Genomic DNA, 24948 nt, shown 5'->3' on the forward strand with positions numbered 1-24948 from the left:
GCTGTTATGTGCTGGATTGTCTCAGGGGCATCTTTGCACAGCTTGCACCTGGGGTCCTGTCTGGTATGGTAGACCCCAGCCTCTATTGATCTTGTACTTGGAGCTTGTTCTTGTGCTGCCATGATTAGTGCCTCTGTGCTGTCTTTCAGTCCAGCTTTGTTCAACCACTGATAGGATTTTTCGATATCAGCCACTTCTTCCATCTGATGGTGGTACATACTGTGCAGGTTTGTCCTTCCATGAGGGTTCCTGCTCTTCCTTCCTTGTTCCTCTGTTTTCTGCTGCCTGCGGTGTTCACTAAGCACGTCATCACTCGGGACTCATCACTATTCATGGATCTTTGTTGTTTCATCCTGGATAGTGGCTCTGATGCTCATTAATCCTCAGCCTCCTTCCTTCCACTTAGTGTACAGTCTCAGGATGCTGGACTTGGGGTGAAACCCACCGCACATTGTAAGGAGCTTCCTTGTCTTGATGTCAGTGGCCTCTATCTCCTCCTTCGGCCAGCTTATTATGCCAGTGGGGTACCTGATGACCGGCAGGGCATAGGTGTTAATGACCCAGACTTTGTTCTTTCCATTCAGCTGACTTCTCAGGACTTGCTTTACTCTCTGCAGATAGTTGGTAGTTGCTGCTTTCCTTACAGACTCTTCATGCTTTCCATTTGCCTGCGGGATCCCAAGGTACTAGTAGCTGTCCTCAATATCTGCTATGTTGCCTTCTGGTAGTACAATCCCCTCAGTTCTGACTACCTTCCCTTTCCTTGTTACCATTCGACCACACTTATCCAGCCTGAATGACATTCCGATGTCCTGGCTGTAGATCCTAGTGGTGTGGATCAGTGTCCAGAAGAGTGCAGTCCTAGGAACAGCTAAGATACTGCGCAGGACCCTTGGGGTCCCAGGCCTCTGGTAGAGGACCTGAGCTTGAAGGAAAGAATAAAGACCGTCCTGAAATCGGGTGAGTGGGGAATTTTTTTTTTTTATATATATCTCAGTCAATGGTCATATGCTAAGTATATGAGTCAAAATAAAGTCAGTGGTCTGGACAGACATGAATGTAAATTGCTTGACTGGTTGACAGAAACACATCCGTAAGGCAGGAGGTAGTGCATGAACATCAAAAAGAGAGCTTCAACTCAGATGCATGGGCAAATGTTTATTTTTTTTATTAATATAATTAATTTTACAGTATTATCACATTTCAGGTTGATTATAAAAATAGTCCCATTTGGATTGAATGGACAGTTAATATTAGGCAATATTAAAGGACAGATGCCAGTTTTTACATTATAGGATTCTGATAAATAATCTTTGAAGGTCTTTGTAACATAACACACACACTGAGTAAGACAGATAAAAAGTCAAACAATAGTTTGCATGTACACACATGAACAGAGATGCAGTCAGAACTCCCTTTTGTGCTTTGGGGTTTTAAGAGTCAAGTTTCACTAGGTGAGTGTTGTTTTATCTACCTTTAACAAAAACTTGTAATTTCCCACATCACTGATTTTTATTTGTGGTGCATAAAAGAGAACACCACAGTTATTCTTTATCTTAATCCTAAAATTCCATGTTTTACTAAACCAGCTTCCTCACCTGTATTTAGACTCATTTGTGGCTGATCAGGAGTTGGATAGTTCTGCCAAACACTGAGCCCTTGTGGATTCTCTAACAAGGCTGGACGTGTTGAATACAAGAACACTACACTTCCTTTCTGCCTACTCTGCTGTAATTCCCCCAGCTCACTTCCTCACTTGCAGATCTTGCAAAGGTGTTTTAAACTACAGTGCCTTCAAATGACCTTATGAAACTGCTGAAAGGTGTTACCGCATTAGTTCATTTGGATTTAGACATACTTGATCAGAGACTCAAAATTCCTTTCTATGATTTGTCATTCTGAATCTGAACAGCGATTCTAAGGGTTCCTGGTGGAGAGTTAGATGAGAAGACTGATTGCACTCCTGTCTGTCTGTTAGTTGTTGCTGGCTGCCTCCAGCTTCCAAGAAATCACTGTGTGGCTTAAAAAAAGAAAAGACATGGAAAAAAAACCCATTTTAGTGAGCTTTGAAGTGCATAAATTTGCATTACACACTAAAGGTAGGAGTAAGACTTGAATATACATGTAAGGCCCACACAAAGAGATGGGGGTGGGGGATTAAGGAGGGTGAGAGAATGAAAAGGGGATTTTTTTTTTAAATGTCCAACCAATCAGTAAACTCTACAGTTGGCAAGTACATGTAAATACACACATAAATACACACAGGCACGCTCTCAGATATGCCTGGTGAATGGCAATGCTGTGGTAATGACCGTATGCAGGACTATACTCATGTCAAGGGTGAGTGGGTGCAGCCAAACCCCAACCGACTATTTGCTATAAAAGTGTTTGATCATGTTTGAAGATAGTTTACATTTATACAAATCTTCTGTTAAATTGTTTCCTTCTGCAGTGGATTTCACAACAGTTATGAGAGGGTGGGAAATAGAAATAGTATAACCTGACATCCTTATATCAGTGTCTCTACCACTCCTTTTCTTTGTCTCCCCCTCAGCTCTATTCCTTCACTTGATGCTTTCGCCTCAATCTTAGTTTTATCCTCTTTCCTACTCCCCCTTCAGCTCAATTAGTCTCCTCACCACCTTGCTCCACTGATCCTTCTTTAAACTGATTTCAGTCTTATTTCCATTCCCTTTCTGCCTCATGACTCACGGAGGATATTTGTAAGCATCACAATTAGTTGGAAATGTGGGTAAATATAGGTCAGAGATGTTAAAGATGCACTACGTGTGAGGGAGCACATCTTGCACTTAATTACACTGTGGACACACCTAAGGGAGGGCCTTGCAGACTCGTGGTTTCTCTCAGTTTACCTGCCTGACAGCACGTTGCCTGCCTCAGCCTTTAAACCTATGGTAGGAGCTTTGAACACTCCTACTTCCATTGTTCTACTTGTTCACTCCATCCTTTATTGCTCCAAAATCTGATCTCATCCCATATCAGTTTGAACCTCACAGCTTTATTTTACACTGCGTCTATTCTTTGTTTGTCTGGATCTGAAAATTACAGAAGGAAAAAAAAATAATAACCCTGAATTGTGCTTTGTAACTTGAATACCTTTTGTTTGTTGAAAAAACACACCAAAACCTTTTATGAGTCCTATGACAAGACCAAGCTGTGGTGTGGCATGGGAAGCAGCACTCTAACTGATACGGGTAATGGAAGAATTAAATTGTGTAAATTAAAGGGTTTACACTAATAATAAATTACAGTGTGACTGTCTTGTGGGTTCGACTCTCAAACTGACCTCATAACCTATTTATGTTTCACCACTGATTCCTGCCGGATGAGAAGTTATGATGGTCTAAATAAAGAAAAGCATTTAAAAACTAAACAAGAAACAGGTTTGACATTTCTGTGGTCTATTGTCCTCAGGAAAGCATTGCATCCAAAATCTTTTATCATAGCATTAGTGCTCTTGTATCCTGCATGAGGGTTGTCCTCCCTGTTTTCTTTATAATCTATTACACATCACGTGGCAAGAACCTGCCCTACATCCAAATGTGAGTCTAGGAGTGGTAAGACTCTTGAAAATTGGACATGAAAAAAAGGTGAATGACTACACACACACACACACACACACACACACACACTGACTTAAACATAACCTTACCCTAACCTTAACTATAGTTGTCACTTTAAATTGTAATGATTTGTGTTTTGGGGGCTTGCCTTTTGACCTTATAAGGATGTAGAGTCCCCACAGTGTGACTGTGTCAACAGATTTTGGTCTCCATGATATGAGTAATACCAGGCACAGACACACACACAACTGTGCAGCAGTGGTGTCCCCAGCTGGGAGTAAATAAGGAGCATGGCCAAAGTTAGCTGTTTAAACAAAATAAACAGTTGGGTTCTTAAAAATGTATGGTGTATTAATTCATAGAACTGGGGGTTTCATTTACTTTTTACATGTATTTCAAATGTGCTACCTCTCTGAGCCTGTGCCCCAGCCTGGCTCCTTTTTATATGTCCTCAACAGTCCAAACGACAGGCCTGACAGGCAGCTAGTTAACTCACTGGGCTCTGGGCTCCTTGTAAATCACAGATTAGACAGTTTATAACATTCCTTGGGGTGTTTTACCCACTGAAGGGGGCCCAACAATTTACAGGGATTATATAGTGTGCCTACATTTAGGTATGCAGATAATGAGCATGTGTCAGGGAGAGCAAAGCATTAGCGCCACATAGGAGCTAATCCAGCAAGAAGTGGCAAGGAACTGGACTAAGAGAGACTAGTTTCAAAACAAACATGGCCAAAGATCCAAACACCTCCACTCAAATAATGTCACTGAACAAGTCTCTAATCTCACAATTTAGAAGCTGAATTAAAGGGAGACAGGTGACATGATAATTTGAAAAAGTAGAGCAGGAACGTCGCCTATTTTGAAAAGGACTGTACAGGTATCACCATGCCCAAAAAGTGAGAATTTCTTTGCCAAGAAGAGAAAAACAGGCCTAAATTTGCTAAAATTTTTTAAAAAGGTTCTTGGGTTCCTGGAAGAGTTGTGACCTAAATACTGAATTTTCAGTGGATTCATTTTTATTTAGAGGTAAGCTGCACTGTTTCATTCAGCTACCTCGGCGCCAAATGTTCACATGCAGCGCACTCAGTCATGTGGCAGTACCTTTTGTCTGGAGGTACTGATTGCTGTCATTCAAGATCTGTTTGTATTAACATGCAAAGTAGGGAGAAGGGATGCTGTGTAGCTTCAGATACTGGTGAATTGATGAAATATGATACAGGAAAGCTGGTCTAATAGATCCACAGGTTTAAAGGCTTATCAGATGCCACAGTACTGTGCAGTATCGGACAACACAGTAAGAAAGAATTCTACACTTTGTCTTTACAGTCATTATTGCGACAGTCATTTTATCTTTAATCTTAACAAGTGTGAAGTAAACGATAGAATCACCGGGTTTGTTACAAAGTAACCTTCTAAAAACGTGTGCTTGCATATTTTTTTCTGACAAAGATGCTGTTGCATTGCCTTAAAACCAGATTTAGTGCTGCAGCAGTCTTCTGTGTCAGCACCTGAACTCAACAAGGAGACTGAGTTTTTACCATAAACACAAAGACCGGTGATGTAACGCTAATTTTACTCTAATGAGCATTCAATGTGGATAGAATTATGTGTCCTCATGCAGTTGTAGGCATTGGTGATCTAACTTTTTTTTTATCTACTCAGCTTTTAATACGATCACAGTTGCTTCTGTCCGTAACCATGCCTGAAAACATCGGTTTTGAATCTCACAAAGAAAGTTTGAAAATTTGTTTTAATGCATGACCAAAACTTTCCCAGACCGACCTAACCACTCTGCTTCAAGCTGTGCACATATTACCCCTTTCCCTTCATGGATCCTTTTTACTACCGTTTTATAACCCTTTGGTAACTGAAACCCGTTTTCTTATGGACTTTTTTGTTATTGGTCTCAACTATTATCAGAAAATAAAAGTTCCCTCCTCCAGTGTTCCTAAGTGGCTTTCTATAGTTTAGACAGATGAGATTACTGCACACTGCTTCAAAGTGCCATTTTATTCATAAGGATAAATATGTGTCTGTCTGTTGTGAAAAACGTGCAGGAATTTGTTTTCTCTGTTCTGTTTTTGTTTACAATCAGCAGCGATCTGAATGAAATGTGCGAGTATCCATTTGTCGCCCAAAAACAGGGAACGGCGATGACGCCTAATTAAAGCTCTTGAAAACACAGCATTCACCACACGGCAACCTTTTCCTTATTTTATATAAAAACAATATCATTTGAAAATAAATATGCTTTACTGTTTACATTGACACAGAACACGTTAATAGTGAAGACAAAGAACTAATAATAATCAGGGCTCTAAGACTGATGGCAGATTGTTAAAACTGGTGGTTTTGCGGTATTGTATGCTGAGCTGCTAGCAGTAGTTTATTTGTATTTGCATCTTGCAGGACGGACAAAAAACAGGTCCGCTAGGTACTTAAATACTTAAATACTTAAATACAACAGAATAACACCTATGCACATTCATACACACACGTACACAAACACAAGTTAAAATTCTGCACAGCACCGCCACACACACAGCACTTGTGATAAGAGGGGTTGATCAAATCCAGAGATGTCATGAGTACATCAATACAAATGAAACATTTAGGGAATGTTAACAAATCATTATAGATTTTTTTTGTTAGTTTTTCTGTTGTTGTTTTGTAAAAAAGCACAACTGCTGAAAGCAGCCATCAGCAACTTACACATGGGGTGAGCCAAAGGTACATAACACTGCACATATAAATAGACCAAATTAAATATGGGGAGAAGACTGAATACTGAAAAATACTCTATATTATAAATTATCTAAAATGGACTACGGCCTAAAGAGATATTGAGTATGCACAAGTTCAGAGTAGAAGATATGTAATCAGTGGATTCTGCATTAAGCAACTAAACTGACAATACCTCCTCTTGAAAAAGGAAAATAATTTAAAAAGCACTCGAACGATTTCTCAGTACATTTTGTGAGGCACATGTTTTTTTAAAATGGAATCAAACTACAGTATAGGATGTTTTCAGTGGTTTTCATGTAGGACATGCCATAGCAAAATGTTAAATGCTATTATTGATGACCAGTATCCCTTTAAAAACATATGGCACTCCAGGGTCTCTGCTCCTGGAAGCTGACCACAATGGTGAAAATATTGTGTGTCCACGTCAGTCCTGCAATGTCCTCGGAGCAAAAGACACAATATCGTGAAGAGGCAGATTCAAGATTTCCCATCAATGGTTTCACTTATCCTTCTGTTTTATTCCGAAAGTAGACGTCAACCGACAAAAATCCATCCGCCATTTTTGAAAGGAGAGCTTTCCCAAGTCCTCTTCAGCCTCTCTTGTTGTTTTAACAGATAAATATATCATAGCTTGAAAGTTGTTGCAATTTAAGATTTACACACAACCACAGTAGACTCATAGTAGACTCCAGTGAAGTAATTGCATATATGTCAAGCCTACACCTGCAGTGCAAGCCTGTTAGAAATGCAAAACCACATGGCAGCTATTTGCTTTTTTGTCAGATGGATTGAGTTATTTGTTTCTGTAGCAGCATAACAATTTAGTTTTTTTTTTAAATCATTGTCTATATACACACACAGATATACAGTGGGAGGAAACTTCGGTTCAGTCTTTCTTTTGATTCTCTTTGTCAGTCCAAGGGGAATGCTTTCCACAGAAAAGAAGAGTTTACGGTTCAAAGGTCAAAGTGCTTTGCTGTGAAATATCGCAAGAATATTCCTTCATCTTGTACATCTGGTGCTCCCACCTTTCTCATCTTCTTGGCCTGTCACATCTAAACAATAACAACAACAACAACAACAAAGTCAGAGATTTGAACCCGTAGGTGTTTTACTCAGGTATATACACAAAAAGAGCCAAAGTAACACCATCAGATCTGCTGTCGCACTACTTCCTGTAACTCTGCAATCCGGCATTACACTTCTTTTCTTTTGGTTTCTAGGTTAAATACTCATACTCTAAGATAGATGTGCTTGCTATTGGAATTTGAAACTTTCATGATTTTAACAAGAAATAGTTTGACATTTTAGGACATTTGCTTTCCCTGTAGAGAGTTCTTCTTATCTTAGCTTAGCTTATCATATAGACTGGAAACAGCTAGCTTGATTCTGTTTGGAGCTAACAAAATCTGCTTACCACTAGCACTTTTGTACCATGAAGCTCAGTACTTAACATCTTATTTCCTGTTTGTTTAATCTGTACACAAAAAGAACAACTCCCTGTTTTACAGGAGGATATGAGTTGGACTATTTCCTGTCATGGACCAATAATTTCTTGGAGTGTTTCTGCTGTTTCAGTTGCTGGCTCTAGCTTTAATATTTATGGTATGAACATGAAAGTCTTCCACTAAAAACACATATATAAAATAAATTACAATTTTATACCCTTTTCAAAAAATAATCATCCCTGTATAAACAAACGAGCCACATGACTTAAGGTCTTTTCACACTAGAGGCATGTTTTTGCACATCAATAATAATTTTCAAAGTAACACTCTACCAGTGAACCCCTGCACATCAGCGAAGGAATACTGCTGAGTGAAAAGATGCATTTATTTTTCTTTAAACTTTTTGCCGGTGGCAGGAACACCTGCCCAATCATAAGACAGCTTGCTGTAATGTTGCAACATTGTTACCATAAGTGCATAGTGCACCAATCAGCTAAACCTATCTGATTTATTTAGTAAAGTGGTGTTCAGTATATTTTACCTCAGACATACGGCCAGGCACTATTCCAGGTTGATCGGGTCATTGTAATTGCTCCTCTGCCACTTCAAGTGCTGTGGCAGCAGCAGAAACTCCTCAAACTGTCCCAGGGACATCCAGAAGTGGGTCCAAAAACAACCATGGTACAGTTTCAACCCCTGCACCAAGTAGTGAAACTTTTCAAGTTGCCTTTTTTTTTTTTCTTTCAATATAGGATGTACTCCTTGTATTTAGCAGAGCCAGCATCAGGTCATCATCGCTTGATGTGGACTTTTGTAGTGCAACCTTTTAGAACTTCAAATTCGCATGCCGTTTGATGTGAATATATGTGGTGTGTTTAAATTGCCTCCGACAAACACTACTTCATATCGTTTATTCATGTCACTCTTGGTGTGAAAAGACCTTTACTAAGGTTTGCTTTTTACAAATGTCAATGTGACTGTCTGTTCTTTTTTACTTCTTTGGTAGAACTCATAAGTTTTGGTTTCACTTCAGCTCTCTAAGGTGCCAGCACTTACCTGCAAGTCCTCTCGTTTAGCTCTAGTTGGCGTTCTTTACAGTATTCGTCTGTGTGTTTGCAGAAGCACCGGCAGGTTACAGGATCCTGCAGGAACAAACGCTTTCTCCTGTCTGAGCAGTGATCACAACATGGCTCACAAACACTGGACACAGACAGACACACAGGTGGGGAGGAAGAAGGGGAAAGGCGGGTTATCACAGTGTAATATGCCCCTCCATAAGAAAGGTCACCCTTAGGTCATCCCTTTCGTATACTCCAGTTTGCTCATCCAACCCACTGCCTGACAAGTTGTATTGCATGTGACAGTTGGGTAGCATTGCACAAAAGTTCCCACAGAGCAGGCAAGCAGTAAAGTTACCCTCCAACACGCCCCTCAAACCCTCTGGCCTTGATTGGACCACTCACAAATGCCTTGTACAGTATGTGTTAGACATGCAGTGAGCAACGCTCTGGACCAGTTAATGCAACACAAAAGAAGACTCAAGGGTCTGCTTGGTGCATCATTACAAAAGATTTCATTTTATTTAGTGAAGATTGAGGACTATGTTGCTCTCCTGCAGACAGACAGATTCAGAACAGAAGCTGAAATTACATTTCTTAGCAGAGAGGGGAAAGGAACAGATGGAGGCTCAAATACTCCACTGACATCTCAAAATTACAAATGAACACAGACATGTATTTTTTCACAGTATAAGTACTGAAGAAACATAAGATCTTGATATTATTTTTGAATAAAATATGGTTGCTTTGTGTGGTTTCAGAGACAATAGTAGCAAAGACACAAAAACTGTACTTGCTCAACAATTTGCTGGTTTACAAATCCCCCAGCATAAGAAAAAAAAAGGAAATAGATAGCTATCACTCATATCTTGACATTACATAAAAAGTTCCAGCATTATACATTGGCCAGCAAAACGTGTTTGCAAAGATGAAAAGAAGAAGAGTGAAAAAGGAGACAGGTACGAGACACAGCAAAGGGGCACAGACTCAACACTGAACACAGGACCATGATTATAGTCCTGAGGATCCCAGCGCAGATACCAGAAGGGTAGGGGCTGGCCAGCAAAGCCATGCTGGTGGAGCTGTGATCGGTTTCACTAGAAGCTTCAAGTTACAGATACCAGTTGATCTAAGACCTGTTTGTTCCAGTTTTTTAATAACATGTCCATTATCTACGATAAAACTGGCTATCTAACAAGATGCTAGAAGCAATTTGTACGTATGGTTTCTACTGTTTTTCCTGATACCCTGCTGTATCTCATTCCAACCATCATTCCAGTCTCAACTATAAGGAGTGACATTCTTGTGAGCATTGTGCCGGTAGGGTTGGGAAGAGATTAGAAGGGGATTTTGAAAGGTGGAGGCGTGTTACGGTTCTTTTTTTGCAGGGTATGACTAGAAATTCTGCTGTATCACTGTTATGTAAAGTTTTGCTAAAGCTACATTAGCAAAACACATTAGCAAACAGGGTAGCTGAGACACTGATATTCTGAATACATAAAACATGACTGTGAGAATGTTAGAGCAATGCACAGAGGCAACATGCTAACTGGTGTGGCTAATGGGGCAGATTAAATGGTGAAAGTTAGCTAAAAGGGGCAAAAGAGCTCCTCCCAAATGAGCTTAACTATGAGAAGCGCAACACTCAGGTGCAGGTAAGTAGAGAAGGCAGAGCTGACATACGCATCATGAATTGTTTTGTCACGGTTTTTCTTTTGTTTTCTCTTTTGGCCTTTGCCCATGCCTTTCCGGGATTTTCTGTAAGAGAAAGAGGACAACAACGCAGAGATGTCTGAGAGACTGACGAGAGAAAAGGACTGAAGTGTTAGCTGATGGTGATGTTTAGAAAATCTTAAACCGATGATTGCAAAAACCAGCAGCCACTAATAGCAATCTTTTTATGATTTCCATCAGTCAGACTGTCTGTCATGCAGGTTATTTTTAATTAGATTATTGTTACTCATTTCTTTGGGACAATATCTTGTCGTATTATGAGGAAGGCACCGAGTAGGGTTAACATGGGAGTCTATGAACCATATCCCATTATGCAACAAAGTACTAAAAAATTTTACTTTTTAAAAGCTGAAGCAACAATCAAATGTGTCCAGATTTGAAAAGACATGCTCACAGTAATGCACCTTATGGTTTCCATGAGAAAAATCAATCAACTGTCTAACTCAGGTAAAAAAATAAAAAAAGTAAAAAAGGTGGCTGTGCAGAAATGTCCCAGATGGACTGAGCACAATAAACTTGGACTTCACCAAAACTGCATCTTTCAAAATATCTGGGTCAATGCTTTATGGCTGATTCAACTTGTTTCAGAGCAGAGCACAATGAGAACAAACCGGTACATGATCATGAAGCCTGCACCTGAAGTTTCACAGGTGCACGCTGGACTAAAATATCTCTTTGTGTCTTCTAATACAAGCTGAGTTCCACATGTATTTGCTGTGTAAGATGTAAACAACTAGGCTATACTGAAAACATTTGTTACACTTATACAAAAATGCAAAACAAAGTTGGTGACATCTTAAATAATATTGCTAGTTGGTGTATAGAATACATCAATGCTGATTTTTGTGTGGTAATAATTCAATCAATCAGTCAATAAAAATCTTACCACATCATGATTAGCTAATTTCTGGCCAAAACGGAAGTGCAGAAATGTCATGTAATTATATAAACACATCATAGGATCAGGTGGTTTTCTGTGATTTAGTAGTGCATATTATTCCCATTTTTTTCTACTTATCCAGCAGTAACTTATATCTTCACATGTATTGTCCTGATCTCATCAATACTTGCCTTCTGATGTAAGAGTGTTTAAAACCGATGCTACACCACATAGCAGCTTCTTTGCCAAAAAAGTACAATAAATTTGCTATGCAGGCTGTGGAAGTAGTCTGGTGAAAGATTTAATGTAAATGATGGTTTTGCCCGACATAAATATGACCCGCTACTGGATAACAAATAAAAATAGAGAGCCTACACCCATGCTAGTGACTCTGTGAGGATGTGCTTACTGTAGAACAGCGCTGCTTGGAGCTAATTGCTAACATACGCATGCTAAAATGCTCACAGTGAGAATACCATCATATTTAGCAGGTTTACCATCTTACTTCAGTGTGTTGGCATGCTAATATTTGATAATTAGCATTAAACAAAGTACAGCTGAGACTGACAAAACATCATTATCACTATATCAGAATTCATCCTCTGCAGATCACGAATGTGTGAACCAAACTTCAGGACAACTCATCCAACAACTGAGGGGCTAAGTGAGTCCCAGCTGGGGTTCAATGACAAAAATGACACCATTCATTAAGGAACAGAGTGAAACCGCAGTGTTTCCAAAGTCTGTTTCTCTCAGAGTTGGCAGTTATAGTGTCATGGCCTTACAGGGATGACTCAGCCAAACTGACACGTCGACGTTGTGCTACGGAGAGGTCAGCAGCCAACATTCAAACTAACACGAGTATGAAAACGTCAGAAACAGAAGTTCAATGATCCTAAGATCATCACTTTGTAACAACACGTCACCAAAATCAGACTCAAACAGTTAACACAAGGTCAAAACTGGCCTCTTATCTATATGACAGACAACCTCACATAAAACTAAACTACAACCAACAACCACCAGCAAGAGAAAGCTATCAACTGGTTGTAAGAAGGAGGATTCAAAATTTTAATGACCTTTAGCACACTGACGTCTGTTGCATGGAGGTTCACTTAAGAAAAGGTCATACACACAAATATTTAACAGGTCTTTAAAAACACTTATCTATATCAGTACAGCCAGGAATCTGAGTAACAGAAGTTAAGTAGGAGGTAAACAGTAGAAAAAAAAGAAAAAGAATGTAAAGATGAGAGAGAAAATGGAGGAAATGTGTAAAAGGACAGGTATAGAGAGGGCAAGGACCTCATCAGGTGTTACTCATTTGCCTGAGTGGATGTACTGTAGCTGGTGTTCCCAGCGTTTGGCACCTGAGAGCTGCAGGCTAATCTCGGCATAACATGATCTCATGTAGCAGCTTGTCTGCTTGTTTCTTAATGAAATATTATCATTATGGAGTGTTTCTGTGTTTCAGCATGTGAAAGAAAGTGGAGATAGATCAATTAAATATGAAAGAGACATGGCCAACTGAGAACAAACTGAAAGAAGAAAAGATCAAATCTCCATTCCCTATTGATTCTCCCAAAAACCATAATCTGCATGCAGAAAGAGCGCGGTACTCACTTTTCTTTCTGTTCCTTCACTTCTTTCTTTAACCTGAAAGGCAGGAACAAAACAACATGACATTAGATCACAGCCCGAAATTGTTTCCTGGTAAACAGATACATATCAAGATCATCAGAGACAAGAAGGCTCATTATCAGCAAGGGTGGGCTCACATCAATCTTTTCAAACCATTGTTACATCATCATCCTTTTATCAGAACCCGTGATGAAACTATTTCACTTTCAAACGCCTGGTTTAGTAAATGAACCAGATTTGTTGGGAAATAATGCCATCTACACAGGCACACAGAGGGGTGTGTTCATGGAAGGATACACACACACACACACGACTACAGTAGCAGGTCGTTAGGTTTGGTTCACTTGCCATCCATGTGGTGATTCTTGCTGATAACAATGAATGGAGCAATACATTTGCTGGCACACCCCAGAGGGGCCAAATACCCAAAGGTATTAGGAAACTTTCACTCAAGAAAGTCACAGACAGCTAGCTAAGCTTCTGTTTGAGAGACTGGCACGACAACTCAACATAAATATGCTGAATAAAGCAGAAGGGTGTTTGTATATGTGTGTTTATACAGTTTAATGGACTGTTGGCCCACTCATACTGTATGCATGATCACCTGTACTGAAACCTATTTAGGTACAGTATGTAGTGGTGAAAGACAGCAGCAAAAGCTATTCACATGCAAGCAAAACTGCTTTAATTTGTTCTAACAACAAGATTCACTCAACCTTCAAAAATAAAAGGTAGAATAACCCTTTAAAAATTGATGAATTGGATTATTGTTATATGTGCACTGCAAACAGCACTTAAACATAGATGGTTAAAGGTATAATCATTAAATGTTTCATTAAATTTGATGCTATAATGTAGTAGGCTTTTTAAATGTTAGTGCCAGGATCCACCATTCCTGTGTTGGAGTGAAGTTGCCTCCTTGTGCATGAGGGATTCAAGGGAAACAACGCAGCAATGCAATGCAGGGTTACCATTTTATCTCATTAATATCAACCACTGTTTATTCTTCTAGATCTGTGTCAGAGCAGTATTATGCTACTGCTAATGGTAGCACTGCTAATAGTAGTGTTTATAGTGTAGCATTAAATAGAAATAACACAATTACTTCAAAATAGATTAACGCGTTTCATTTCTTTGTACTTTAGCTTTATGCCATGCTACATACTCATTTCTGGAAAATGCTAACATTTGGTGACCTGTTCATAGCACTTATGGTCTAAATTTCATTTTCTGAACACTATAGTGAAGCCACAAATTAAAGTAGTGCTAAATTGATTGTTTACAGCCTTTATCTCTAATGAAGGTGCCCTAAAGGTTTATAGCTATACTGTTTCTAAATGACTTTACAGTTAGCCTTGAAAAACAGCACAGAGCAGTGAAGCATTACGTTCAAAGTGACGGTTCTTTATAGCAGGGTGTTTTACAGATAGACTGGGGCAGCCTGCCTCAGTGCAGGGAGACTATTTTTGATTAGGTATCTCAGAGAAGAAGCACTAAGTGACACCAGATCTTGGTTCTCGTTCAATAGTCCTCCCTATTGTTTGTTTGCTTGTTAGATTCCCTTTAATCAGATCTCTCCCTGTACTGCTGTGTCACAGTTTACTCATTCATGCCGCATTGCTTAAATCTCAGCCAAGAGGCCCAAGAGCAGGGAAAGGTGACATCTGTTAATGACTGACCCAGACATCTTCACCTGAAGGTGTCTCCTTGTTTAACTTTTGGACACCATCTAATTCTGTAGTTAAGTCAAATGCCAGCAAAAGAAGAGAAACCATTTAAGCCTGTTACTAATTCAACCCAGATTTAGTCAATAACACTTCCCTGTCAGCAGGCTTTAATAGGTTGGATTCAAATACCTCAGCTGTCTTGCAAAACAAAAGAAAAAATAACAATCTGAGTTGTAAAATGTACAAATGTGTAGACGCTGAGCTGACAGACGACATCACCTGACAGTGGCTAAAGGCCACAGAGGGGGCACACAGTCCTTATCCCACAGATCAATAACTAAAGCTATCACTCCTGTGTAATTCCAGGAATGACTTCTATATGCCACAGAGTGAAAACAAAGGCACTCACACAGATGAATCTCTTACTTGCGCAATGTGGCTGAATGATGACAAATTAAAGCAACGTGGAGGACATCTGTTTGGATCCGCTCATTTTAATATTAGTGAAGGGAGAGAAGCAAAGTTATGAACCTATCTGATATGGATCTGTTAAATGTGTCTGAGGCAAACTGAAAGAAATATCTTTAAATGATGTGTGTGGTTGACGTGTGCTCTGCTGCCCAATAGCACAGTGGTTTGTGTTTCACTAGCGTGTGTCTGTGTTTGAGTGTGTGTTTAGGGTTTCTTACCTACACTCACATGCGCTGTGTTCTCTAAAACTCAGGAAAATATTATTTTGCTGCCTTTGGAGTTTTATTCTTTTAATCTGTAAAACAAAAAGAGAATTGTTGTTGAATAAAATCCATTGTGACCTACAGTATTTCTACACATTTTAAAGGCTTTTATAGAACATTTGAAGAAGAGACAAAGTCAAAGGCTATGTAGACACAGAAGGATCAACAAAAGGTCAATGAGAAAGTTCACTGCCAAATCTGCTCATCCTATTCACACCAGAAGAAGGCAGAACTACTTGCATATTAAAGACCTCTAAAGGTCTAACTGTCCTACATGCAAACATGAGGCAGGTATCATGAGAGTTTTGGAACAGCTGTGTGTTTCAAACCCTGCTCCTTGGATTATTAGATGGTTCAGCACATCAACAGCTGGAAGGCACAAACTCTTGATCAGCTCAAAACATCTACTTTAATTCATCAGAGCAGAGGGTAGAGGAGAAGGAGACTGAAAACAAGCAGGACTATTGGTCTCAATATGTTATACTGTAGCTGAAATGCTAAACATGTGGTCAAGATTTTTTCTCAGTCATCCAGACAGACTCCTCTCATACACAGCATGAGAACCAGAAGTGAAAGTTAAATAGGGCCACCATTACAAAAAGCACCCAAAATACGGCTGCTGACCTCCATTGTAACATTATAGGTGGATGTTGGCGTGCACTCCAGCATCTCATCATTGCAGCAACCAGCGCAGCGTGTCAATACCACGCAGGACGGGATGAAGATATGTTCCACTTCATCCGGATACTCTTGCAGAATCTCCACCAGCACTTCCCGAGGCTGGCACAAGCTCTTGTTGTACACCTCCATTAAAGGGATCACTGAGAGACAGAAACAATATGTGTGTGGTTATGAAATGACAGAGAAGCTCTAGACTAAGCCACTGACTCCTGAATTCTGTTGTTCTATAACAATAGCAGACAACTAAAAGGAGACAAGAGCTCTGATGGGAATCACAGTATAACAGGAAAAAAACTAACATGTGTGCATGTTTTACATTGTATTACTCAACTGAGAAGCAATTGGTAACATGCACTTGTCTACCTATCAGATTTTAATAATTGCTGAAGTTAAGCGTCATAACTCTACTCCCCACGCCTGCCCCCAAACCCCTTCAGTCTTTGCAAGAGTTCAACTCTTGAGAAAGACATTAGCACACACAGGCAACACCTCCAAAATATCACTCACTGAGAGCATTAGTGAGCCTTAAACAACCCCCAGCCTGACAGCCCTCTGGGAGGCCTAACCAAACATACAGGGCCTGAACAATATCATGAAGTTCAGCTTTTGATTGTCCAAATTAGATTGGGCAACACTGGGATTGTGCAAATTGTGGGCCAAGAGGGTGAAATTCCATTCTATAAAAGAGTCTGGTCACCATAACATTTCCCCTGCTTAACTTCAAACTATAAGGAATGCTGTACAGATGAAGATGTTCCACAGGTGGGTTTTGGGGTGAGGGTGCTCTCATTTAAAAAAGGGGAGAATTTGGGGGTCATGTATCTAGACAGAATCAAAGTACAACGTTGTCCGCCAGGGGGCGATAATTCCCCTCTAAAGTCAAGGTGAACCTCAAACCAGCCCTTTTCTATTTGGCTCTGTGCCAGCCAGGGAGCCCAGTGGAGGGTGTATTCCCACGGTTCCCTGTGGGACACCTACCGTCATGTGGACCTCTTTCTGTTTCCTTCGGTATGTGGGCAGTCTGCAAGGAGAAAAATGCAAACTGTTAGTTACAGTAGTTTGTGCAAGTGCTCAGACAAATGGGCCCATGCCAATTACTTATCCAGAGTTGTGCATGGGCTATTTGCAATGATATTGGTGATCCCTACCAGAAAATGGAAAAAACCCATCTTATTCTGGACTGGCCTATGCCCAATATAGGGGGCAACAAGACTAAAATATTCATACTATGTCTCCTATAAGTATTGATGAAATGAGCATGAGACTTATCGCACAGGATGAATTTGTTCTTGTATGTCACATTTTAAGTGTTAGGAATATTTGTATCAACACTTGGAAATAATTTAAATCAGGACTCGATTCCTTAATTAGGTTGTCTGAATGACAACCATCATGCTGTTAATAAAGCCTTATATGGCTCAATCTTTGACTGGAGAAACAATATGCCAAACAAACTGAGCCAAATTCTGCCACATCAGCTACGTGGCAAAACTTCAGAAACGGCTGCTTCAGAAACTCTGCTGGTTTTGTTTCAGCTGCTAAACCTTTAATGTGCGCCTCTACTGCCTCTAGGCAACACGGTTAAATAGGTGTTGCCATTAAAACCGGCAAGAGCTTCAGCCTGCTACTTTCCCTCCCGGGGTGGAAGCTGTCACCACACCAGTCAGACCACAAAGGAGTTTGGCAACCTTCCATTAGTGCGCGCATTACGCACAACATCGCACACACGCGCCTAACCCCGCATCCCCTTATCTCACTCTCTTTTTTCCATTTACATGCGCGCGCTAATTCGCGAAATATCTCGCCAATATTGCATAAGTACCTAGTACCGGTATGTACTCGGTGATTTGGTGTTTTCAGTAAGAGTAGAAAATCGTTTCCATTCCTAAATGAAAAAGTAAAAAGAAAAAAATGCTGCGTGCAAGCTCCACCCCTTTCCGGTGGCGTGAGAGGGTCCAGCAATTTGGGCTGAGGAACCCCAGCCCTCCAAACCGCTATATCTTGTATAGTTAATGGATGCGCGTCAAGCTGCGAACACCGAAGTAAGTGATAACGGACCAACTGACACTGAGCAGTTAGATGTAGCATCAGGATACAATTTCGCGTTGACTGGGCGGATTAACTGTCATTAAATCACACAGTTAGTTAAATAAACATTTCACTGTAGTCTGGAGGGGTTTGTATTTCATTAGGTTTTGCACCGTGCCCGGAGAGGACTTATGATGCAACTTAAACCATCTTTGCTTCCTTTGACGTCAAAAACTCCCATTAATAAAAATAACGATTCAAGTCCAATCGTGTTGCTGGAAAATATGCAAACTCCAGCTGAAACGGTGTGTTGCTTTATTTACTTATTTATTTATTTAACCTTGAAACCTTTGCTGAAAGTCTCCCTGATCACAGATGCACTTGATTATATGGAACGTTTTTTACAATGCGTTCTGATACAGTCCTTAAAAGTTCTCCAGTCAATCTGATTCATTTGTGAGGTAATGCTTGGTTTGTTTTGTTAAATTGTAATGTGAAAACGGCCTAGTGTCTCTTGGTATTATAGCGGGCTCGGTCCCAGGAGAGAACCTGCTCATATGTCCTAATTCAGAATGGAGCCACTGCCCCTTTAAAGCGTAATAATATCTCCAAGGTGGTTTCAAAGCAGGCCTGCAATCATCCAACGTCAATTCTCACATTATTTAAAAGTCATCACATTTGCAACACAAAACTCGCATCACCCACGAGTGTGTGGGCTATGTTTATATATCGTTGGCTTTGCATAATGGATGTTTAAATCTCTCTAGAGCCACTAAACATTTCAGCTTGTTTAAACATGAGCGATGACCTAGTCAAAGGAAAATCAAGGACGAGCCAAACATTGACCAGTAACTACGTGTTCCAGAGTACAGATAGAAGGATTTGGGGGTTTTGTTTATTCTCTGAAAGACACGACTCACCTTGACAGCTGACAGCGTCAAAAATAATAGTGCCAAACTGTCAATAAAGTTCATGGTGTTGGGAATCCAATCTAAAGGCAGGCAACGTTTTAAAATCCAAGAGGCCAATGTGGCGACTGGTTCTCAACCATCAAGTTTACAACAAATAAAACACAAATAGACCGGCTAAAAGTTCTCTAAATAAGGGGCAGGGGGTTGTAATGGCAAATCCATGTTGGTCCCGTGGTCGGAGCATACAATCCCTTGCGTTGAACTTCTTTCTTCTCAGCTGTTTCCAATGATTTTCAAGATATCCAGAAACACCAGAATCCAAGACGCACAGCGTGTCACATTGTTCCGCAGCAGACCTGTATCTTCTTGTAAGGGAGTAGCAATCCACATTACAGAAATAATGCCATGCTTTTTGCGCCAGGCGTCTCCAAGTATCTGTCCATTGGAAACTTGTAGCCTACTCCTGTGTGCAACTTGAACCCACGGAGCAGGATGACGTTCAGTGAAAAAGACAACACCACTGAGAAATTCTCGTCCTACAAAACTTTATCTGTGTGCTCTGGCTGTTTTATTCCTCTGTCACTGCGCACCAAGCAGGTCAGCTCCCTCCCTTAACAGAATGCGTCCGCTTCTCGCTCTTCTCTGCAAAATGCGGTGACTCGGATGCCGCGGACGGGGATGATTGGTGGATTGATTGGAAGTAGGTAGGTGTGTCCTACATGGGCTGATATAGAGCACTGCGCTACTCTTTTTAGTCCTTTGCAAAAGTTGTACCCATTAAACATGGACTCATATAATCACACTACCGGCAAGCTATAAAAAAAAAAACGCAGAGCTGAGTTCAGGAGTTACGGTCCATTTTATTTTTTTTTAGCAACATATTATGGTAGTGATATTTTACACTGGTTTCCCCGGCTGAAACACCACCCACTGCGATCGTGCTATCAATTAATTCCCACTTGTCATGTGCAGTCTGCATCATGTGCGCAACCTTAAAAGCCCCGTCAAGGCTGCAAAATCTGCAACTGTATTACAAATGATTATGGCTGTCTTTATAGTTATATCGATGCTCTGACAATCTCTGAATAGGCAACTTCAGAACTCGTTCTTTGTGACGACACTGCCGGTTAACAAATTACTAACGCACACATATAACAAACAAATGATAATTGACGTTCGTCTTGTGCGTTTTTAGAGTAAACCTCGACTATTTCCGTGGCGGATGGTGTAACATATATAAAGAAGGTCAAGTGTGTATTGACTCAGGCTGATATAAGGTCACTGCCACACCTTATTTCCAGTATATATGGTAAAATATTTTCCAGTCCTCCAGTCTGCTTAGGGCTGTGCTCCAAATAGAATTCCTTTCATGGAAACGGGATAACTTGCAACAGAGTAAGTGTGTGTCCGGACACGTAGCCTTACTTATATGTGTGTGCGTGCGCCCTTCAACGTCGCCGTTTGTGATCTAACGCTCGCCGCAAGTCACGAGTTGTTACGGTATTATGCTCCACAACGCACACACCCATTCAAAATAGGAGCAGGCGCTTCTTGAATTACTTCCTGTCCCTCCAGCATTAAAGAATGGATTTACTGTGTGATGTTCCATTCAGCAGAAGCCACCTGACTGCTGGAGGCTGACCACAGCCAAGCTCCTTTTTTCCCCTCCGAGCTACAGCTCACGGCGAGGAAGATGAGTGCACGAAAAGTAAAAAGGAAGAGAGACTGTCGGTGATGCAAACGTGCTGACTGAAAAGGAAGTGACTATATAGTGACGCTGTTACAATGAAAATGGAGACGGTTACTTCAGGAAAAGTTAGGAAGTGAAAGTATCAACAATGAAAACACTCATCACTGTCAGTGTTATAATGCATTAACAGCTGACTTCTGTAGCTGGTGATCTGATCATCTGGTGTGTTTATACAACCTGAAAGGTGCCTACAGTAGAAAGCGCCTGTTAAATAAATGTAGAACAAAATATAAAGCAGCATACAGTGGAAATAATTAGGCTAGGTAAGGCACAAGCAACGCAAAGGAAATACTTAAGTACATTACTTGGATAAATGCCAGTGGTGTACTGTACTTAAAAATACAATTTCAAGTATCTTTACTTCAGTATTTTTATTTTCTGCTACTCCATATGTTGGCCTCACTACATTTCAGAGGATCATATTGTACTTTTTACTATACTACATTTATTTGATAACTTGTTACTAGTTACTTTTTAGAATACAGTATAATCATAAGGCTTTATTCACCCTCAGTGTAAAATTCACAAGCTACCCAGCAGTATGTAAACTACTTAAAAATTTAATTATATAATATAGTTAAAACTAGTTCCACTTTTACCAGCTGCAACATTAAATGTCATGTAAAAAGAATATGTCAATAATTATAATCCTATATTAATGTGAAATGCACCATTCTGCATAATGAGTACTTTTATTTTTTGGTACTTTAAGTATATTATGATGCTAATAATTTTACTTAAGTAACATTTTCAATGCAGTGCTTTTACTTGTAACAGAATATTTTTACCCTGAGGCATTACTGCTATAACTTAAGTATATAACCTGAGTACTTCTTCCACACCTGAATGAATGCTAGTGAAATCTCCACATAGTAGTGATGCCCTCTGCTGGACCAAAAGGCCACTGCATGCCTATAAATGTGACACCTCCAGCTTACTGAGTCATTGATAAACGCAAATTGCTATATCTGATTGGTATGTAATATCGTAGGCTGGCAGCTGTATGTCTGACGTACTTGTTTGCTACAACTCATACTTTACTGTACAGATAAATGGAGCGAGGGAGGAAAAAGGAGACAATGAGACATAATGGAGCAAAAAAGCTGAGAGGTCGGGTGAGTGAGAGATAAAGAGAAGAGAGCTGTTAGGAAGAGAAGGATTTGTCTGTCATGCAACCAGAGCAGTCCTGAGAGTTTCTTGGCTCAGAACACCTCTATGGTTTAATTGAAGAATAACAATTGGGTTCATTAGAAGTGTCACCGAGCTCCTCTTTCTGCTGACTCAGCGTGTGTGCAGTCAACTAGACAAGGTTTCAGTGGATACGTGTGAGTGTGCACATCCCAGTTTGTGCTGACTACATACACATACGTATGTAAACACACACTCTATAATGAAACGACTTTTTCCTAAAAGTACAATAAACAGCCTCCCCACCACTGATGCGCACGCTTTTGTAAACGTCATTATGGAAACAGAAAATCCGGGGGATTCCTGTTTGTGCTCTGGGGACAGCATGTACGTTTTCATACTATGGTAAACACTTCTTGAGCGGTGACTTTTAAGAGAACTTAAAAAAGTGTATGCAGCCAAAGTCATGCTGTTTTATGTCAGTCAGTGTTTTGGCCTTTTCCCAAAATGCCATGAGCAACCGCAGTCTGATTTCATGCCATGGCAGCCCAGGTTGTTTTTCACACACAGTAGGACAGAGTAAAAAGATTTGATTACCTTGTTGAGAATTTGACAGTGCAGAGCGTATCGCCTGCAGCTCTTCATCTAAGAGCTCACTTTGGCTGTTCCTTCTTGTTCCATTCCAACAGTAAGGCCACTTACAAATGATAACACTGCATTACATACATGCATTGTTTCCCATGAATCCCTCATGCATAGGAAAACTATTTGAATCCTGTGCAGAAACGACAGACCCTACCACTAACAATGGCCTCTACATTAAAACAGAATTTTTCCTGTGCCCTTAATCTGGCCATATTTGTATGATAACCAAAAGTTTTAACTTTTGTGCAAAACCCCTGTGTGATCACAGGCATTCCATTACCAAATGCCCAAAGGCTGACTGCCACATGCTTTCATCACCTGGCGCCAAATTATACATTCTTGTTCTGTTTCCTCTCCTCTTTCCTGCCTGCCCGGTACACTCCCTGTTGTAAAAAGTAAGTTATCACCTCTTGGCTTGTGTTTGTGAGAATTTAGGCTGCTGGTAAATGTATGAAAGAGAGTGATTTGCACAGAAAGAGCCCTCTGACCGAGTTATCGGAATCAACTTCTTCACCAACCTTATATCCAGGAATTAACCTTCACTACTTGTATCAACAATGTGCCCTGATAACATTCACTATTGACTACCATGTGACCGCGCTACATACGTGTGTGCACATTTACGCATGGGTCGATGCCTGAAACATTTATAAGGTAGACATGTGAATGCAGGTGTGTCAGAAAGCAGATGGTCCTATAGAAGAGGGCTCATTATGTATGTGTGTCTTTCAGAATAGGGTTTTAAAAATGAAACATCTATTCTCATGATGAGTGGTGAAACTAAGTACATTTACTCAAGTTCTGTACTTAAAGTACAATTTTGAGCTACCTGAACTTTGTGGGAAATTCACAAGCCAGCGGTATGTAAAGTACTTCAAATTATAAGTATATAAGCAGGTTAAAACTAGCTCTACCTTTACCAGCTGAAACATTAAATGTGATGAACACAATAATGCATCAGTAATTATAATAAATAATATGATATACATCAATGTTAAATGTTTTATTCTGCATAATGGATACTTTTACCTTTAATACTTTATGTTTGATGCTAAAACCTTGTACCTTTACTTAAGTAACATTTAAGAATGCAGGACTTTTACTTGTAACAGTAGTTTTACACTGGTATTTTACTTAAGTAAGGTATCTGTGTACTTCTTCCACCACTGCTTACAACTTTCAGGAATAGGGATGTGTGTAATTAAATGGCAAATTGTCTTGTGTTCTCTATTATGGATGGGTGGATATTACTCCAAAGTCAGATTCCTTCCTCACAGAATAAAAAAATGCTTCTCAAAGGAATCTTGGTGTTGTACCCAAAGATAAAGCAGGTTTTTCCTCTTTTGGTTACTGTTCACTAAATGTCATTCCATTCCAGAAGACGTCTGATGTACATTTGGACTTGATGTTACACAGATGACTTCACTCACTACTGGTAGTGGTTGTATAAATCGTCAGCCAATTCGTGTTGCAAGTGTTGACACTGCCCAGCTGTGAGGAACAGGCTGGACAGAAGCAGCGTGCATCCTCCAGATCTCCATTAGCCTTCCAACCTCCTCCTTCATCCTGCTCGCTTACAGTTAAGTACAGGCTTTTAGATGAATTGAGACTTCAAATTCAAGTGTTTTAACAAGAAAGAAAAATGGCTTCCCCTTTTCCTCTCTATATTTCACCACTCATCACTTTTCTCTCTCCTATCTTCACTTCCTATGCTTTGGTCAGTTCTGGTAAGTGAGTCGGTCTTTGTGTGCTCTCAGTCCGGCGGTTCAAAGAGTTCATAAGTCTATCTGGTTAGTGAAGAAGAAAAATAAAAAGAAAGAGCGAGCGAGTGGAGAATAACTTGACCAAAGGCCAGCCTGTCAACACTAATCATATCTAATATGTTGAAATCAGCAATGAAGGAACACATGTTCGGGCAGCGAGAGGGAAATGACAGCGAAGAGAGTGGTTAACGTGAACCAAAACAGGAACGCTACAGGCTGATAACCAGAAACATGAGCTGAAAGATGCTAAAATGCTCCACCAAACTGATTTGGAAAGCCATATTACATATAGTCCGTTTTTCCATTGTCAATGTAATATATTGTTTACTGCAGCTTTAAAGTTAGGGAGACATTGGACAGCTAAAGAGAACTGATGTTGGAAGCAAACCCTGGTCTTCCATTGTTGAACCAAATAAAACTAATTCTATTGTCTCAGCATATCTTTGAAGTGCATCCATGAGTTTATCTCCCACCATCTAAATAGTACCCAGAAGAGTACAATTCCTCACTGAGAACACAAAGTAAATTCTTATTGAATCCTAAATGTC

The 24948-nt window shown here is 40.1% G+C and overlaps 1 protein-coding gene across 4 annotated transcripts in view; it reads right to left on the reverse strand.

The window, feature by feature from the left end:
- Positions 1-1202: 1202 nt before the first annotated feature.
- The window catches only part of vegfab (vascular endothelial growth factor Ab), a 65237-nt gene continuing 41491 nt past the window's right edge, over positions 1203-24948 (reverse strand). For 2 of the 4 annotated variants that reach the window (XM_020623657.1, XM_020623658.1), the window contains 5 exons: positions 17154-17196; positions 16119-16315; positions 15450-15526; positions 13076-13108; positions 8988-10596 (listed from right to left, as the gene is read on the reverse strand). In XM_020623657.1, coding sequence (XP_020479313.1) covers positions 10428-10596; positions 13076-13108; positions 15450-15526; positions 16119-16315; positions 17154-17196 — 519 coding nt within the window. In that variant the 3' untranslated portion in view covers positions 8988-10427. The other 2 variants (XM_020623656.1, XM_020623655.1) reach the window with 2 other exon arrangements.

The sequence above is a fragment of the Monopterus albus genome, unplaced genomic scaffold, assembly GCF_001952655.1.
Source record: "Monopterus albus unplaced genomic scaffold, M_albus_1.0 scaffold307.1, whole genome shotgun sequence".
Classification (NCBI taxonomy): domain Eukaryota; kingdom Metazoa; phylum Chordata; class Actinopteri; order Synbranchiformes; family Synbranchidae; genus Monopterus; species Monopterus albus.